The sequence below is a fragment of the Tiliqua scincoides genome, chromosome 2, assembly GCF_035046505.1.
Source record: "Tiliqua scincoides isolate rTilSci1 chromosome 2, rTilSci1.hap2, whole genome shotgun sequence".
Lineage (NCBI taxonomy): Eukaryota > Metazoa > Chordata > Lepidosauria > Squamata > Scincidae > Tiliqua > Tiliqua scincoides.
Genome location: NC_089822.1, coordinates 40749932 through 40769942, shown reverse-complemented (window position 1 = coordinate 40769942; position 20011 = coordinate 40749932). Strand labels below are relative to the sequence as shown.

General features: G+C 42.4%; 1 protein-coding gene across 7 annotated transcripts in view; it reads left to right on the top strand.

The window, feature by feature from the left end:
• ARB2A (ARB2 cotranscriptional regulator A) overlaps positions 1-20011 on the top strand; it is a 286644-nt gene that overhangs the window by 133474 nt on the left and 133159 nt on the right. For all 7 annotated transcript variants that reach the window (XM_066614983.1, XM_066614985.1, XM_066614980.1 and 4 more), the window contains one exon: positions 8442-8561. In XM_066614983.1, the coding sequence (XP_066471080.1) occupies positions 8442-8561 (120 nt within the window). The remainder of the gene's footprint in view (positions 1-8441; positions 8562-20011) is intronic.

The window sequence follows — 20011 nt, the reverse complement described above, 5'->3', positions numbered from 1 at the left end:
ACAAGCTTGGAGCGACTGTCCCTCACTGGCCTCCACCTCAACATCAAGAAGATAGAGTACGTGATGATGGACCCTGATGAGCTCAGGACAATCTGTGCAAACGGCATCGAACTGCCATGTGCTGAGACGTTCCAATAACTCAACTCGACAATCGTGGCTGACGGCAACCTGAGTCACGAAACCACTGCATGAGTAAATGCAGCCTGGGGAAAGTGGCTCATGATGACCAGTGTCCTTTGCAACAGGAAGATCAGTGACCATCACAAGTTGAAGATATACCAGACAGTCAACAGGCCAGTCGCACTCTATGGAACTGACTAAATGCTGGCCTGTGACAAGAGAAGCTGAATGTTGCCTTGGCATCATGGAGACAAAGATGCTGCATTGGATCAGTGGTATCACTTGTTGTGACCACGTCCACAATGATGACTTCCAGCAGTGGTACGGTGTCACTCCAAGTTGAGCCAAGTCGGCGTCACCAACAAGTTGAGAGAAGCCCGGGTTCAGTGGTACGGCCACGTTTTTCGCACTGATGATGATACACTGATGCAGAATGGCCTTCATTTGGAGGTCAATGGCAAACGGCCAAAGGGCCGACTGAAGCAGCACTGGCTTGATACACTGCATGGCAACATGAAAATCACCCACCTACACCCGGACCAAGCCTGCGACCGAGAGAAATGGCGACTCCAATCCAAAATAGCAGACCCCACCACCACAAGGGACAAACGCTAAAGAGGAAGAAGAAGAATGTCAAATTGTCTGATTAAATGAAATATCTAACTTGTCTGCATAGTTTGTTTCATTGTGTGTTTTCTTTGTAAAGGAAAAAGTTTCCTTTACAAAGAAAGTTTCCGGCAAGGCTTGAAGACTCTTCTGTTCAGACAAGCCTTCTGAGTCATGGCCTTTTTAACATCTTTTAATACCTTTTTAACAGGCCTGGATCCTTTTATAAACTGCTGCCCTGTGCTCTTTTACACTTTTATCTGACTGCTGTTTTCAAAGATGTGTTTTGCAAATATGTTTTTATCTTGTTTTTAAATTATGTTTTTAATTAATGTTTTTAACCATTGTTGTAAGCCACCTCGGGTCCCTGTGGAGAGAAAGGCAGGATAATAATAATAATAATAATAATAATAATAATAATAATAATAATAATATAAAGGGTGAGTGCCTAGAAAACCAGGACAATTAGGCATGAATTTCCAGCAGCTTGTATTAAGTTAATTTCACTGCTTTGACAGCCATATGAAACTCTAGTAGTGGCACTTGTGGGGGAAAAAATCTTTGCCAATAGGCCACCACCTCTGAGTTCGTTTTATGTTATTATTAGGAATATTTATATACCACTTTTCAACAAAAAAAGTTCACAAAGTGGTTTACAGAGAAAATTAAATGGATCCTCTTCTCAAAAGGGCTCATAATCTAAATAGATGCAGAGGTAACATCAGCATACAGCCAGTAGAAAAGACACTGTGGTTGAGTGAATAAGGTCAGCTACTCTCCCCCTGCTAAATAAAAGAGAAGCATTACTTGAAAAGTGCCTCTTTGCTCAGTTAACAGGGTAACAGAGTTAGACTGAGGACTTGATTCTGATAAAAAAGGAATAGGGAGTTCCTAAGCAGTACAAAGGTTAGGAGAAATTCACGTTCTGTACATGTGCCAAAGAGCCACCTTCTTGCATGCAGGGTACTTTGGGTCCAAGCATGCATCTACTGTGAATTTGAGGGCATGATCAGGACAGTATATCATTCTAACCATTCTTAATGGAATAAAATAAATAATGAGATAAAAAATAATGGAATAAAAGTACATTTTGGTTTCAGAAACAAGAATCATATTGTCTAGTTTCTGGGTGAAAACATAATTTGTCAAGCATTTGACATCTCAAGAACATAAGAACAGCCCCACTGGATCAGGCCATAGGCTCATCTAGTCTAGCTTCCTGTATCTCACAGCGGCCCACCAAATGCCCCAGGGAGCACACCAGATAACAAGAGACCTCATCCTGGTGCCCTCCCCTACATCTGGCATTCTGACTTAACCCATTCCTAAAATCAGGAGGTTGCGCATACACATCATGGCTTGTACCCCATAATGGATTTTTCCTCCAGAAACTTGTCCAATCCCCTTTTAAAGGCGTCTAGGCTAGACGCCAGCACCACATCCTGTGGCAAGGAGTTCCACAGACCGACCACACGCTGAGTAAAGAAATATTTTCTTTTGTCTGTCCTAACCCGCCCAACACTCAATTTTAGTGGATGTCCCCTGGTTCTGGTATTATGTGAGAGTGTAAAGAGCATCTCCCTATCCACTCTGTCCATCCCCTGCATAATTTTGTATGTCTCAATCATGTCCCCCCTCAAGCGTCTCTTTTCTAGGCTGAAGAGGCCCAAACGCCGTAGCCTTTCCTCATAAGGAAGGTGCCCCAGCCCCGTAATCATCTTAGTCGCTCTCTTTTGCACCTTTTCCATTTCCACTATGTCTTTTTTGAGATGCGGCGACCAGAACTGGACACAATACTCCAGGTGTGGCCTTACCATCGATTTGTACAACGGCATTATAATACTAGCAGTTTTGTTCTCAATACCCTTCCTAATGATCCCAAGCATAGAATTGGCCTTCTTCACTGCTGCCGCACATTGGGTCGACACTTTCATCGACCTGTCCACCACCACCCCAAGATCTCTCTCCTGATCTGTCACAGACAGCTCAGAACCCATCAGCCTATATCTAAAGTTTTGATTTTTTGCCCCAATGTGCATGACTTTACACTTACTGACATTGAAGCGCATCTGCCATTTTGCTGCCCATTCTGCCAGTCTGGAGAGATCCTTCTGGAGCTCCTCACAATCACTTCTGGTCTTTACCACTCAGAAAAGTTTGGTGTCATCTGCAAACTTAGCCACTTCACTGCTCAACCCTGTCTCCAGGTCATTTATGAAGAGGTTGAAAAGCACCGGTCCCAGGACAGATCCTTGGGGCACACCGCTTTTCACCTCTCTCCATTGTGAAAATTGCCCATTGACACCCACTCTCTGCTTCCTGGCCTCCAACCAGTTCTCAATCCACAAGAGGACCTGTCCTCTAATTCCCTGACTGTGGAGTTTTTTCAGTAGCCTTTGGTGAGGGACCATGTCAAACGCCTTCTGAAAGTCCGGATATATAATGTCCACGGGTTCTCCCGCATCCACATGCCTGTTGACCTTTTCAAAGAATTCTATAAGGTTTGTGAGGCAAGACTTACCCTTACAGACGCTATCACTATCTTTAAAAAGACAGTGCAAATACAATAGCATTGGGTTGTATTTTAGGATTTTATTCCATGAGGGGAAGAAGCCTCATTTGCAGTGGGTGGTAGTGGCAATTTTTGCCTAGCTCTCCTTACTTCTGCATCCCCTGTGTCCCTTTAAAATTTGTTCCTGGGAGTTGTGGTACCCCCCCCCTGCAGATTTTTGGGAGGCATAGGGAGCAACAGAGGAAAAAGTAGATCAGCAAAAAAGAATAAGTTCATAAGTTGTTTTTTTTTTTAATTGAGAGTACAGCAATACCTTGACTTTCCTCACCTTGACTTTCATGCTTTCCTCTTTTGCCCCTGCTGAGCATCTGGAAGCAGAGCTTGGCTTGGTAGGCAAAGTCTCCCGCCCAAGCCACCACAGTGGCACAGGCAAGTCTCCACGGGCCTGGGTGGGTAAACTCTACTATTTCCTGTGTTACATGTAGCAAAGTGGGCCAACTTCTATAGAAGCTTAGAGCCTGTCCATTGCCCCCCACCACCAATGCGGTCATGCTAAGAAGGCTATTGCTGCATCCTGTGGAGTTGGAGTCTCCTTTGGGTAAGATTTAAATTGTATGGATTTTAGAAACAAATAACTTTTTATTTTTTCCTTAAATAATCCAAACTTGTTTTATTGTTTGAGTAGCCTTACACTGAATTCCTGGTTCACTGGAATCACAAGTGTTCAGTATCTGATTGATAATTTTAATATTGATAGTTGGTATGATGCACTAGTTCTGTCTTCCTGTAGTAAGGGAACTAAAATAAAAATAATAATTGACACTTATCACTGTACTGAATGGCTTCCATTCTTAAAGTATTATTCCTTCTTTGAAAAGGTAATACAAGATTTGTCAAATTAGGCAAGTATTTTAATATTTTAGATCTTTTATACTATGAAGACATTTCTTAGATCAGAGGAAGAAGAAGAGTCCCAGAGTTGCAGCCATGTGATTCTCAGACAAACATGAAAACTGCTAGGGGGTGGTTAACTTGCATTGTCCATGTGTTGTGTGCATCTCAGGAGCCTTAAGGCCGGTGGATTTTGTAGTGCTATTTGGCTTCTCATACTTGGAGTTAAAAATGTTTCTAATTTGTTGACTCCTCTCTTTTCAGTTAGAGGTTTTGAGCAGAACTCAGGATTTGCTTCAAGTATTTATACCCTACCCTTCAGCCAGTAAGGCTCCCAGAGCGGCTTATGTGAAAACAGACAGTGGGAAATGATTTCCATAGAAAAAGTGGTGAAGGGATATTGCCTTACTGTCTACTTCTTATACTTGACATGGGACCACCATCAAAAGTCACAGCTCAGTGTCAAATTCTCCCTCCTGCCCCTGTAATTTTTAGACAAACTTACCCATGATTCCTCATCCTTTTTAGCAGCAGCCAGTGATGTGGCGTAGGTCAGGGAAATGCATGATATGATGTCACTGCAACACAAGTATGTGCAGGGAGTGGTAGAACTCAACACAGGGCTGCTGTTTCAGCAGCTGCCCCATGTCAATCATAATAGATATGAATAGTACAGGAAACAGTTCATCATATATGTTTGCCAGTACAGAAGTTTCCCGAGTTACAAACATATGGCTTAGGCAAAGTTCAAATAATAATTACCCAACATAAGAACATCAATCGACATATCTGAACAAGGACGAACATGCTCATTGGAGATCCCCAGTGACTTGTGATAGCACAAACCACTGCCAACTCTGAGAGCTGCAGACTTGCAGCACAATCCTATGCATGTCTACTCAGAAATAAACCCTTTGGAGTTAAATGAGACAGCCCAGTCCTAAAGGCTGTGCCACTGCTTGATGCAGTGGTGCCAAAGCGCAATGAGACTTCTCAAGTCTGTGCTAGCTATTTTGTCAGTGCCAAGTTGAGAGACTGTGTCGGGCCTTCTGGCCCAACACGGAGTTCAGGATCTGGAAGAGCAGAGCTCTGCCGGTCCTATCCCCCCTCCCACCCCATCTTCCCCACTCCATTCTACCCACCTCCACATCCCCCCCGCCTCAATACTACTTACCACTGGCTGGTGCTCTGAGTGGCGCTGAGGCCCAGTGCCGACTGGCGCTGGCCCAGCACTGGTGGCCCCTCCTCTCCAGGTGCCACAGACGTGCCTTATAATATGTTTTTGACATCCAACACTGGCGGTATACTCATACCACTGGCACTAAAGAGCGCTGGATTGGGCTCTTATTCCTTGGTATGTGGGTATAGGATTACACCCCAGTCTGGTAAGCAGTGCAGGAGGAGGAGGAGGAGGGTGAGATGGAGGCAGAGGAGAGAGAGGGAGGTAGGAGAAGCAGGTAGCTGTCTTATGAGCTTTGATGGGCCTTTGTGGGCTAAAGTGGAAATCTAATTGCATTGATAACATTGAAAAGGCATCCCAAGTTCCAAATAACCAACTTACAAATAAACTGCTAGATCACAACCCATTTGTATGTTAAGGATTCCTTGTATATCTGTTGGTCTCTCTCTTTCCTGTACTGAGCAGACTTCAGGCTCCTCTTTTCACAGTTCAAACAATATGACATTAAGTGTTGTGGTATTCTTTTTGGCATTGTTGAAATATCTTAGATATGACCAAATAGGTTATCTTCTCATTTCCTGTGTAAAATAAGAGAACAATATAAAGTGATTTGTTGTAAAGATCAAGGAACTTGGTTTAAAAGGCATAAATTGTAACATAAAAGGAATAGACTTATTCCAAAAGAAAATGAAAAAAAGAAACTGAGGCAACCAGGCATATAGCTACAGTCTAAAATCAACATTGTTAGTTCTAATGAAATAATTAGGGTTCAGATGAAATGGAGGCTTGTATTTCAGATTTGTGAAAAGTATCCCATATGGGCAGTTGTTTGTGGAGCACAGCCAAAAGGGGAGCAAAGCCGTTCTTTTGTGCAGCTACTTTGCAGTGAAGGAAACAGGTGATCAGTTGGCTATGATTTTTCACATTGCAGAATCATAGTGAAGATTTACCAAATACAAAGAGAGTCTACGAGTTGGTTTCAGTGTCATTAGAACTGATGAAAATAATCTTATGAACATTTGTTAGCACATTTAACTAAATGGAATGTCTTCAGATGAAATGATTGTACTGTCCTTGCGAGTCCAAGGAGTTAAGTAGTTAATCAGAATGGCATAAAAGTAATCATAACCCTGATTCCTTGTGGCCATTGAGAATAATAGACTGATGTAGAATAATGTCTCTATAAACTATTCCACAGTGCTCACCATGGTAGACAAGAAGTTTGAGAATTGAAGTTTGAGAATTGAGAAATGAAGCCCTTCTATACTAAGATATCTAATAACTGGAATCATGTACATTGAAGTTACTACAGATATTAGATTTACAGTTTAATAGAATCTAATTAAAACAAATGTTTCAAATACCCTGATGAATGAGCTACTCAGAGTGTGAACCTGAAAGCTTTCAAGTGCTAGAAGTACTGAATTCTCAGGGCAATGTTTCTACGAATATATGCCACTGGGATGCAAAATACAACTTTTTCAACAATATATTATGGCCTACAGTACTGAATGGAATGGGGAAAAGGTTTCAGATATCTTTACATTAGAAAAAAATTATACAGCTTGTAATAAAAGTAGAGTTGATAGCTGGCTACACAATTATAGTTGATTACTTATCTGTTTCATAATACACTATTTTGCTTATTAAACAGATGTCTGTGTAGGTGCTATTCGATTTAAATTTAATAAACCAATATTACTACTGATTGTTTGAAGGGAAAAAGATCTGTATTTAGTGTTTTCTTTTACTTTGGCAACACACCAAAACCAAAATGGCCTCAAAAATAACCAAATGTGTACTCTCTGTTTAGCTCTACTGGTTTAACATTTCTTCCACTTAGTACTCAACTAAGGACCCAATCCTATCCAATTTTCTAGTGCCGGTAGAGCTATGCCAATGGGGCGTGCACTGCATCCTGTGGTGGGTTGTCAATCACAGAGGCCTCCTCAAGGTATGGGAACATTTGTTCCCTTAACTCAGGGGCTGCATTGCAATTGCACCGGTGCTGGAAAGTTGGATAGGATTGGGCCCTAAAGCATTCTTAACCACTCTTAAACCTCTTTTCCTTCTGTACAGGAACTTTGAGATCAGAAATCAAATGTCTTAGAAGGCCGAACAGTTTCTATGCATTAGCATTTTTTATTTTAAAAATCACTATATCCCAACTTTACATTTGACAGCAGACCTCCAAGGTGGCTGACAGTAAGATAAAATTATTACATGATAGCATAATTTTTTTTTTAAATTGCAGAAATGGTTAATGAAAGTACTGGGGGAGGGTAAATGTAAAATGTTCCCAGTTCTTAGATGACTGCTATTCCAACCACCACCCCCACCCCCAAAGGTTCCACAGTGGCCATTGGGAAAATAGATATCCCCACCTTGAAATGTGTTTCCTAATAATTAAGACCAAACAGCCAAGAAGATATTTTCATCTGTAGACTGCAGGGCTTTATGAATATGTGTATGGACCACTTCCATCTTTTATATCATAATGTGTATTGAAATATTTTGTGTTCTTCCAAGATTGCAAAACTATACACTGTGTACCTGATATTGGGTACACAGCCCAATCAAGGCTGTCAAATCAAGGATTGGGCTGTCGTGCACAGCCATTTACCACAGTGGAACAGAGTTCTGCTGTCATAAAATGTCGGTTGATGGAGTGCACAGTGCCCCTCCTTGAACCTTGCACCAGCTAAAGACCTGGTGCAGGTCCGAGGAGACCAATTGCAGAGCAGGAGGCATGTGGGGAGGGAGTGAGATGTAAATATCCTTTCTCTTCTGAAGCCCCTCCCCCCATCTGCTTCGCTGCTGGATACAGCACACTTAATTTTGGAGCAGTTGTGGGAAGTGGGGAGGAGGATAGGATTGGACTGTTAGTCACATCAAATTCATTGAGGCTTACTTCTGACATTTTTCCGATCCACTGCATAGGGTTGCAGTGTAACGAGTGTATAATTTATGTGCATACTTGCATATTCTTGCTCCATTTTCTTATCTTTCTTTTAGTCGTGTTTGTTGTTCTTTAGATTATGAGCTGTCTGGATGAACACGTTTTTGTTACTTTATTCTGAAACAGTATGATAAATGAGCATAATAATAAGTAATGTTATATTCACTTTCTAGGACAATGGCTCTCCTGAGGAACATGCAATTTATGTATGGGACCACTTTATCTCCCAGTCAGCAGCTGAAAATGTTTTTTTTGTTGCGCACAGTTATGGTGGACTAGCATTTGTGGAATTGGTAAGTGCTTCATGATTCCCTATTTTCTCCTAATTTTTGTGAATTTTGAAAATTAAGCTTAATGTTCTTTTTCCAGATTGTATGGTTTTGCTACTATCTTTCTCACTGCATGCTAAATATATGTTAACTCTCTTTTGCTTTACTATGTTTCAAATAAGTGATTACTGACAGCCCAATCCTGAGCTGCGCAGGGTGTGTGGCTGCAGTGGCGCCGAGAACAGCTACCACCGCATCCTGCATACCTCAGGCTGCCACGGGCAGGTCCTCGGGAGAAGGGGACTTTCGTCCCCTTCTGCCAGGTAAGGGAAGCAGCCCCACAATGTGGCTACTCACTTTACCGCCGACCAAAAGGTTGGTGGTAAAGTAAAGACGTTCGTGTAGGGCGCTGAGCCCTAGTTTCCATGGAAAGTGGTCATCCAGTCACTACTTGAAGACTTATAATGAAGAAGAGCCTACACCTTCATGAGACTGCATCCAATGATGAGCAGTTCTAATGGTTAAGAATTTTTCCTTCATGTTTAGTCTAAATCTATTTCCCTGTAGTCTCAACCCATTGCTTCTAGTCCTGCCCTCAGGAACCACAGAAAGTAAGTTCTTCCCTAGTTCTGAGTGACAGCCCTTCAGATATTTGAAAGTGGCTATCATACCTCCCCTTAGTTTTGTCTTCACTTTTTTTCTGCCGAGCTCTTTTAACAGTTCCTCATAGAATTTGGTTTCCAGACCATTCACTAGTTTAGTTGCTCTCCTCTAAACCTTCTCCAGCTTATCAATGAAATTTTTTTCTCCTTAAAATGTGGTGCCCAAAACTGAACATTGTATTACAAGTAAGCTCTGACTAGTCCAGTACAGAGTTGAAGTATTACTCCTTATGATCTGGACTCTATGTCCCTGCTAATACAGCCCGATAATCCCTTGGCATTTTTTGCAGCTATATCATATTTCTGGCCCACGTTTGATTTGCTAAGGCTGAAATCCTCTGACGTCGCGCAGGGGTGCGGACCACACCAGGTGACACGCTGGGGGGGTTATGCGCCCTGGGGGGAGGATGTGCTAACATCACGGGGTTAGGAGCTGCCACATCATACCATACACCGTTGGATGCGGAATGGCCAGTGGAGTGCAATGCAAAAACCAGAATTGAAATTGCTCCTTTTGTTGAAAAGTTATGGCCAAAACACCGGAAGGAAAAAATGCATTGAGCCCTATGGAAAGTGAAAGTGAGCCGTATCGCGCGTTTACTCGCGAGTAGGCATATTTACCATAGTCCGTTGGAAAGGGCAGGCTGAGAGGAATCCAACGACTCCAGAATGGTCCCATTCAAATGAAAGCAGCCACCAAAAAACACCTGAGAAGCGCCCCCCTCCCAGCTGCGAGTCTGAGCCTGAAAGGAAGCCACGTGGCCGCTTTTACTCGTGAGTAGGCAGACTTGCCTTAGTCAAGGCAGGCTTTTTGGAGGGTTGTTATTGCAGGCAGACTACAGATTAAGCTCCATTGACCACTATGGGACTTACTTCAGAGTAGACATGCATAGGATTGGGCTCACAGGCTGCAATCCTACCCACACGTTCCTGAGAGTAAGCCCCATTGACCACAATAGGACTTACTTCAGTAGATTCACTTGGTGGAACAGGACTGACTTCCCATTATTTAATTATTTTATTTTAATTTAATTATTTATAATTATTTTAATTTGCTTGATGATGTCACTTCTGGCCATGACATCACTTCCAATGGTCCTGGACAGATTGTCATTTTAAAAAGTGGGTCTCAGTGCTAAAAGTTTGAGAACTGCTGCAATAAGGTGTTAGTAAGTTGACACGGGTGTGTGTGTGTGTGTGTGTGTGTGTGTGAGAGAGAGAGAGAGAGAGAGAGAGAGACTCTACTAGTTTTCAAAATCACTAAAATCAGAATTTGGAGGAATAATATCTTCATGTTATATATCAATCAATGCGTACTTTCATGCAGAATGCAATGAAACAAACCACATTGAAATATCTGTATTCTAACAAAAGGTACAGCCAAAAAACCAGTGGGGGTGGGGCGATGGTACATCACCACGCCCACCACCTGAGGCATTGCCCTGCCCACTGCATGGGGTGATGCGCAGGCCTCCTGCACCTGGTGATGCGAATCCTAGTGATGCCACTGCTGAAATCCTACACACTTTTCTGGGATTAAGCCCCATAAAACACAGTGAGACTTAGCACCTAGATTTTTTTTTTTACATATGGTGGTGCCAAGCCAGATTTTCCACATCCTGTATTTGTGCCTCTGACATTTTGTCCCTTTGTGCAGGACTTTACGTTTGGCTCTGTTAAACTTCATCTTGTTAGTATGGGCCCAGTGAGCAAACCTATCAAGATAATTTTGAATCCTTATTTGATCCTCCAGGATTTTAGCTACTCCCCCAGGATTTGTGAACTCTGCAATTTGATAAGAATCCCTTCTATCCCCTCATCCAGGTCTTTTAGAAAAATGATGAACAGCACAGGGTCCAAAACAAAGACATGTGGCACTCCACTCAGTACTCCCATTTAATAGTACTCTTTGGGAACAGTTTTTCAACCAGCTTTGACTCACCTAATTTGAACCATGAGATCACCAGATGTGACTTGCAGGACAATGGGGGGAGAAGCAGCAGATTCAGGGTGCACTTCACCTTGAGTCTGTCACCACCTCCCTCCATCCTCCCACAGACACATCATACCAATTTGCTTCCTACTCACTCCTATTCTTTGTTCCTTCCTTGCACAGTCAGACCACACAAAGAAGGAGTGAGGGAAGTGAACTGGCTTGCTGCTGCTCATACCAAAAAAATTGCATAAGTAGCAGCAAGCTGCTTTGCCTCCTTCCTCGTTCCTTACTTGTGTGGTCTGTTTAACCTTAAAAGGGATTGTTCAAGGAAAAAGTGATGGGAAGCAGACTCTTACCTGACTCCTTTGCCATACTTTAAGTCAGGGGTCTCCAAACCCCGCAGGCCACATCTGGCCCTCCCCGAAGATTTTAGCCCACTTACGAGGTTCCCCAGCCTCTTGGAACTAAAAATAACTCAAAAGACACACTGCCAGGTATATACCTCATTCACCCACTAGAGGTGCTGAATGTAATTCAATGTAATGGAAAGAAATTGTTCAATTACATTCAGCACCTCTAGTGGTTGAATGAGGTATATAATCAGTATATTCCTCATTCAGCACAAGAGGTGCTGAATTTACAGGTGGGGCCTTTTTATCCACAGATTCACCTCATTATGCCAACCCACCCATGCCCCGCCCATGCCCCGCCCCAATAATCTCACTGAAAACCTCTCCGACGCGACTGGAACCTTGTTCCGGTCACATCTGAGAGGATTTCTGAGCCTTGGAGAGACCACATGCCACCACACGTGACCTCTGCGAGGCTCAGAATGCCACCCAGAGCCCTTTTTTGTCGACTTCCAGTTTTCATGAAAACTGGAAGTCAACGATAAAAGGTTCCAGGTGGCATTCTGAGCCTTGGAGAGGTTGAGCAAGACTTCCTCAAGGCTCAGAATGGCTCCGGACCAATTGCATAGTAGGAGGTTTACAGGGAGCGGTGGCCCAAATGATGCTAGGAAGGAGATGATATATGGGGATTCCAGGCATCAGCACAGCCTTGCAGGTTCACCTACACTGGGGGGAGCTTCTTTCTGCAGACCCTAGGTGACTGGTCTGGGAACTGAAATGGAGATCTGAGCAGCAGGTGCCAAGGTTACCATAGACAAGGATAAACATGCTTCTGTGCTGCCATGGGGGAAAACAACTGAAAAGGGCGATTTGCCACAAAAAAGCAAGTTGACATACTACGGCGCACAATCCTCACCAACTTTCCAGCACCGAGGTAAGGGCAATGTAGCTCCAAGATAAGGGAACAAATGTTCCCTTACCTTGAGGAGACCTCTGTGATTGCCACCCAACTGTAGGATGCAGCACATGCCCCACTGGCACAGCTATGTCAGTGTGGAAAAGTTGGTTAGGATTTGGGTCTAAGTTATACCATTGGTCCATCTAACTTAGAGTTGCCTATACTGGAAGCAGCTCCCCAAGGTCTCAGGCAGATTTTTACCCTGCCCTACTTGGAGATGCCAGGGATTGAAGCTGGAACATTCTGCGTGCAAAACATGTGATCTTTCACTGAGCTACAACTCTGTTCCCAACATTCCCTATTGCCTCTGCTAAAAATAAGCTGCTTTTCATTTTTTTTAAAGCTTACTGTCAGGACAGTGTTACATGCATTTGCAAGTAAAACACAGTTAGATCTTCAAGCAACTTCAAGCAACTTAATTTTACTGAGACTTTAAATAGATGGCCTTTCAGGCAAATTCTGCAGAGTACCTTTAATTTGCTTAAAGTGAGCTGTGTACTTTTTGATGCAAAATCCTACCCATTGTTTGATGGCTTAGCATTAGAAGGCCTGCCATTATTATACTTATATTTTTTATCACCTGTAAATTGCCAGATGGAATAATTTGGAAGACTGCATAAAGGTCAATAATTTACTTTTGTAAATCCTTTGAAACTATAGGCATCTAGTGAAATTATGTGCAACACATTTAAAATGGACAAAAAGATTAGAAGCAGCAATTTAGTCCGTGGCTCATGGAGTTTATTGTCTTTTAGTTGTGACAAAAAGAGTGGTCAAGGATGGAATGCAATAGTGATGGGATATCTTGGAGCAGTTATTTTAACACATCTGCACAATTTTTAGTTGAAATGAAGGTCTTGTATTTTGTATGTGGATATCTGTACCCAAAGTCAAAATGGTAAGCAAAGAGTAGGATGGGGTTGTGACTACTATGTATGATATCAGCAGTTGAGGTAGCTGTCCCTCTGAACTTTTATCTTTTTAAAAAATAGAGTTTCTGTATGATTGGAAAACTAGTAACTCTAGACATATAATGTCACATTATTAATTTGAGAACAGTCCTTATATTGTACGATAAGGAAAGGTGTGATTTTTCAGTGATAATGAAATAAAAACACAAAACACCACTTTCTGCACTTTTCATTTTTGTTTTAAAAAAAAACAACACCTGAAATCTGCAGATCACCTAATTGACTATGGGCGCAATCTTAACCCCTTATGTCAGTGCTTTCCAGCACTGACATAAGGGCAATGCAGCTCTGCGGTAAGGGAACAAACATTCCCTTACTTTGAGGAGGCCTCTGTGAGTGACACCCAACTGTAGGATGCAGCACATGTCCCATTGGCACCGCTATGCCAGTGCTGGAAAGCACTGACATAAGGGGTAAGGATTGCCCCCTTAGTAATGCATCTGCTGACACTATACCACTTGTATCTCCTATCTAGTGCACTTTTAAAGTTATTATAATCTATAAAAATGCACCCTTGGAATAAAAACACATAACACCGTTTTGCACATTTTCATTTGGGGGGAAAAAATTCTGTGAAAAAATAAAAACATTTAGGAACATCTATAACAATAAGCTACCAAGAGTGATTTATGTTGCTTTAGTACTGTGTACAGTGCTTTTGATATCTGATGTGAACATTTAAAAGTGGAACCTACATTCTTGAGATGTTAGACATGTTATGGGGATTATTTTCAATATTCAGTTTTGCTTTTTCAAGTTATGGGTTTTGGAGATGAGTGTGTCTTGAGTTACATGACAGTTGACAGCTATACACTCTTTCCTGGGAGTAAGTCTGATTGAACACAATTGAACTTACTGAGTGGACATGCATAAGATTGTGCTGTAAGACTCCTTGCTCATGGTTATGAAGGAAATAATAGAAATAATTGCAATACAGCTCAGGTTTCATTTGCAGCTGTCTTCTTAACCATTAGTAGTTTACTATGACCAGTATTAAAGGTGTATTGTCTTTCAGAATGAATAACAAATAAAGAAGATTTTCTTAAAGTGGTGATGTCACGTCAGGGTTCAGATTCTTTCCCACTCATGGTAGCAGAAAAGAGATAATGTGTGTACACGTACACACACACAGGAGAGATAAAAATTTTATACAGGCAAACAATAGATTCCCTCTCTTTAAGGATATGGAGAAGTCAAAACCTTTCTAGTGTACATACAGGTTTATAAAAACAGTGTTCAGGGAAGACAATATGAGATGGAAGAATTTCTTTTAGTATGAAGTGTTTTAGCTAGCAATTAATTGCCAGCATTCTAAGCTAGTGCAGGAACTTCTTACAGTTGTTTAAACCACTTCAGTGAGTGATTTATTGAAAGAAATGTTCAAACCAAGCTAAGCAGGCAGAAAGAATGTGTTCTCCAAGAAATGCTACCTTTACAGCACCATTCACTAGCATGATCATACCCATATGGGGATGGAAAGAAACATTCAACTCTTAAAGGTTCTTTTTCTCTTATAATGGAGAGAAATGGTGGTGTTTCATTGACTGGCAAGGTAAATAAAATGAAATTTTGCTTCAGAGTGAGCTACAAAAAAAGAGATGCTTCTGCTGTGCTTGTTTGCTAAACTTTGAACCTGTGTATGAATATATCTAGCACAACTAGGTAATAAATAAATTTGCATTTGTCATTCATGTTTCCGGTTTTTCTAGTGTTGAGAGCAAATTTTCCTTTAACAAGAAGCAAGATATTAGTTGCATACCATCTTTCTGGCTGTGTTTCATGGATAGAAAACAAAGTCTAACTTCACAAATATTTGGTTGAAAATACCTATCTGTAGATTTTTTTCATTTTACCCTTATTGTAACAAAAAAAAGTTGCCTACACAGTGCTACTGAGAAAGAATGAAAGGACTGTTTATGTTTTGAAATGACTGTATTAAAAATGAGTTTTTTAGATCATCCATATAATTTTTCCACTCTTTTGTAATCCTTGATGTTTTTTACTGTCTGTTTATTGATGAAAGTTTTTAGGACATACAAGAACATCTACAGGCAGGAGATATAAAACATTTAATTTGTTAATTCTTAATTGAAAATAAATAAATAAGAACGCATGTCTGAAGAATCAAGGCTTCAAAACAGTTTTGAACGAGCGCTTCTCCCTCCCACCCCTTTTCAGTCCTTGGCTTGAGATAGTATGAGTCACAGATGACCAATGTGTCATTCCCGTTTTGCTTGTTTCTCTTGTCATGCTGGTGGATATTTCTCTACTTTTGTTCTACTTTAATATGAAGCACACAGATGTTTCAGAACAAGATCTGACTTCTGACCTTGGGGCTTCTAGGGTCAGGGTACTCAGGGCCTGTGAAATTATCACAAGCAGAGCTAAAGTTTTTCTCCATCGCAGGAAGTAAGCAGTAAGTAAGAAGTTAAAAAGGAGCTTTGTCAGATAGACAAGATGGTCTCAGTAAGGGTCAGCCTCAGTAGTCTGCTATCTCTGCAGGAGGTATGTGCACGGGAAGAAGAATATAATGTCTAATCACTGGCACTTCACATATCTATCACACATGCAAAACTTGGTTAGTAAAAATATATTTCAGAAGATTTGGTTTTAACAAAACAATCTAAATACATGAGGAATGAGTTTTAACAGTGCATAATATATTTATTTGGTATAGGTAAAACAAACTTTGTGTATGTCACACTGAACTAAATCAACTGTTGAAATATTTCACTTTTTCCAGATACTGGTTTTTCTTGAACTTTAACAAATTAGAAATGTCTATTGAATAAAAAGGACTTGACTAACACAGGGTTATTCTTCCTGCCTTAAATGATCCATTTTCCAAATAAAAACACTTTTATAATATTTAAATGCAACAAGAGAACGCTTTTTTCTCACAATGGATGCCAATTCTGTATGGAAGCAAATTTAGCAGTGAATGGGTCACAATGTAACGCTTCCATCGCAGAAATGTTCATGTGAAAACAGTTTACAAGAAGTGGAAATGAAGATACAATTGTATTTCTCCAAGTTCAGATGAGGCCCCAAAGTGTATCACATAAAATTTAATTATCAGTAATATTAGTTATAATTGGGCTAAACAATGTTAAGTTGAAAGTTTACGCTTTTAAATGGTCCCCCAATAAAACTTTTGCTTCTTAAGTGGTAAACATTCATATTTGCTAAAGTAAAACATTGTTAGAACATGTTATGTTAGGACTTCATTGCAGTCTCTATGGAACTCTAAATATGGTATTGCACACGCACAGATTAATGTATAGAACCTTCTAGAGCTGTGAAAGGTATATGAAGCATTCCTATCTCTCCTGTTGACTTAGTACATTCTCCCATTGCATTTTCTCCTGATAGTATACTGAGCACCTTCTCCCTTCCCCCTCTTCTTTTGACCCCCATTGACCTTCTATATCTTTCTTCAATTATTCCCTAAATCCCTAAATTCAGAACCCAATCCTATCCTCCCCCCCACCAGTGCAGCCACACTACAAAAGGTGCATACTATAGCCAGGTGGTACTGGATTGGAAGACTTGAGAGAGCAAAGGGGGTCCCTTACCCCACTCTAGGCCTCCTGCTCCACAGTGGGTCTCCTTGGATTTTGCCTATGCAAATCTGAGGAGAAGAAAGGGGTGGGGAGCTTATTCAAAGAGCAGACAGGATCCCATTAATCCTACTCCTCCCTTTCCTGCCCAGTTTCATCCCCTTGTCACCCTCCTCCCACTGCTGCCTTATCTGGCAGGTGTGGCAGGAATTGGCAGTGGCATTGTGGCACTCTTGCAGCAGCACATGCAAAGTGAATGCTGAAGGAGCAGTGCTGTTGGCAGCCATTTTGTGACAGTGGAAGTGCCTTCCGCTGTCCCAGCATGCTCCAAAGGATAAGATTGGGCTGATACTCTGCCAAATAGCTCAGATCTAAAATCTTGCGAACAAACCTTGGAGGACTTGGGTGGTGAGCTATCTAGCTGCTTAGGTTTAACAACCCTGACTTTTAATTAAGTCCTTAATTGAGCTCTTTATCAGCAAACTAAAGAAGAGTTGTCTACATTAGAATTTTAGAATAATGCTGAAATATATTTTCAATCTAAAATATGTCAACATGAAGTATTTTAAATATTTATGCTTTGGGGAATATTGATCTAAATGTATGGAAATACTGAAAACTATTGGGTTTTTCTGTTCATCAGTCATGGATAGAGGACATAGTCAGTGCTGTAGTAGTACCACCACTCCGCCCATTTTAATGCTCTCTGAGAATAGTTTTCTACCACTTAAACAATGAACAAATAATCATAACAGAAAATCTGAGATTTAGGCTGCATTAGGGCCCAATCCTGAACAGTGTGCACTTGCTCACCACCGGCGCGCACTGTCGCAAACGTGCCGTAAGGCTCCAACACTGGGCCCGTGGTAAGGGCTCACAAATGTGCCGAACGGTGCCCTTACCACAGGCCCAGTGTTGGAGCTAGCCCAGCGCAAGCCCATACTGGGCCAGCTCTGGAGCTGGGCTCATGTTCTGCCACCCGGTGTTCCCCTGGACCTCCAGATGGCAGAGAGGTGAATAGGGGTGTGGGGAGGAGGCAGGAAGGAGGCATTCTGGGGTGGGGGGGTGAGGAGAGGGCAGGGGTAGGAGGCATGGCAGGGGGAGTGGGGCGGGAGGGGCAGGACCGGGGAAGCTCAGCTCACAGCAACCGCAGAATTGAGTAGCCCCATTGTGGGGCTACTTCCCTTACTTGGGGGAAGGGGACAAAAGTCCCCTTCTCCTGAGGAGGCAGCGGCTGCTGCCCGGGGTGCGTTGGGTGCCATGGCAGACATTTTGGCGCCATAGCAACCTCACACTCTGGGCAGTTCAGAATTGGGCTGTTACACTCCCATGTCAGTGAATATCTGAAGTTTTTTTTGTTTGTTAAAGTTATTGTGCTGCCAATACAAGCATCAGCAGAAGGTACATGTCTGTACTGGTTCTATAGTTAGTTATAAGGCAAGGAGAGCTTAATTACATAGAAAACATCCTTCTACGGAGTCAGAGCGTTGGTCCAGTGAGGTCAATATTGTCAACACGGACTGGTGGAGATTCTTCAGGGTTTCAAATGGGAATTTTTCTCTGCTCTACTTGCAGATGAGTAGTATAAGGGACCCACCTTCTGTCAAAATACCGGAACCACGTGACCGGATGTGGAATCAGTCGAGACTTTTTGCAAAAACATTTTTTTTTGTTTGTTCACAACTCCAAAAGAATCTTACCTGTGCATTCTTGGCTTTCAAAGATTCCACAGCGTCATGCTGTCCAACATTGTTCTCATTTTTATCACACTTGCATGGGACAGATGGGTAACAGCGGCTTTCTTCATTTAAGGCAAGCTTGTACATAAGGTGTAGAGAGGGTTTTTCATAATCGTCTGAGCTGGTACTATGATAACGCCTCCTCTGCTTTTTTCGCAGTGGGGCAGCTGCGTGGTTACTTGGCTCTGTAGGCCTCTTGGGTGTCTCTAGGGAAGAGACTGGTGCATTTTCCACAGTGGCTGCGACTGTGGCTGTTGCATTCTCACTCGGTTGTTCGCCGTTATTCAAATATGCAGCCCAGTCTATTACTGCAACACCTTGCTCTGGCTCCAGATTTTAAAAATTGATTGTCGTCCCTAAACACTCTGGCAAGTCAAGTTCCACGGGGTCTCTCCATTTTTTTTTGCTTGTTTGTTGTGGTAAGTCTCGACTGGTTGCAAGAGAAAGAGGGCTTCTCCCCTCTCCCCGGTGGTTTAAATTTCCCCCTCGTCCAGACATGCCCTGACATGTCCTCGGGACCACCCTCCACACCACGCAGGTGGTCCCGTGGTCCCCAAAACCCCCTCCTATTGGTCCGGGGTCCTGAGGGGAGTTCCTACAGGGGTCACATGGCACCCCATTTCCGGGGGGCGGTGCAGAAAATGGCGCCCGTTGGGTGCCACCCTCCCCACTGGTCCTGCCATTCTGAAACCTCCACCACGTGGTCAGGGACCTCGTGAGGAGTTCCTAGAGGGGTCACATGCCCACCCTCCACCCCTTCCGGGGCGTGGTTTCCGCTGACGTATTTCCGCATCCGGTCACGTGCTTCCGGGGGAGGGGCGGGGGCGGGGGCAGGGGTTTCCGCATCTGGTCACGTGGTTCCGGTATTTTGACAGAAGGTGGGTCCCTTATACTACTCAAATGTCAGGGATTGAACCTGGAATCTTCTGCATGCAGAGCATGTGCTCTACCTCTGAGCTATGACACCTCCCCTTAGTACATATAGCATAAGCACTAATTTGTTATACTTTGGGTAGAACACTTTAGTGCATTGGTTCAGCTGGTTCAGGCTGCTTGAAACCTCTGCACAGGCACAAAATTGCAGTGCCTGCACTATGCATTCTAGGCCCTTTACTGCTTCTCATCTGCCTCAGTGGTGTCTTTGAAATGTAGCACACAGCTGCAGGTAAGATCCTTCATTTGTCTCTTGGGTTGTAAGGATTTAAGAGTCTTTAGTGTTCTTGTCTAACTTTACCTCTTGGTCTGTAGACTCTTAAATGAACAACAGAGATCCTGTAATTGTGGGACATAATGGATTG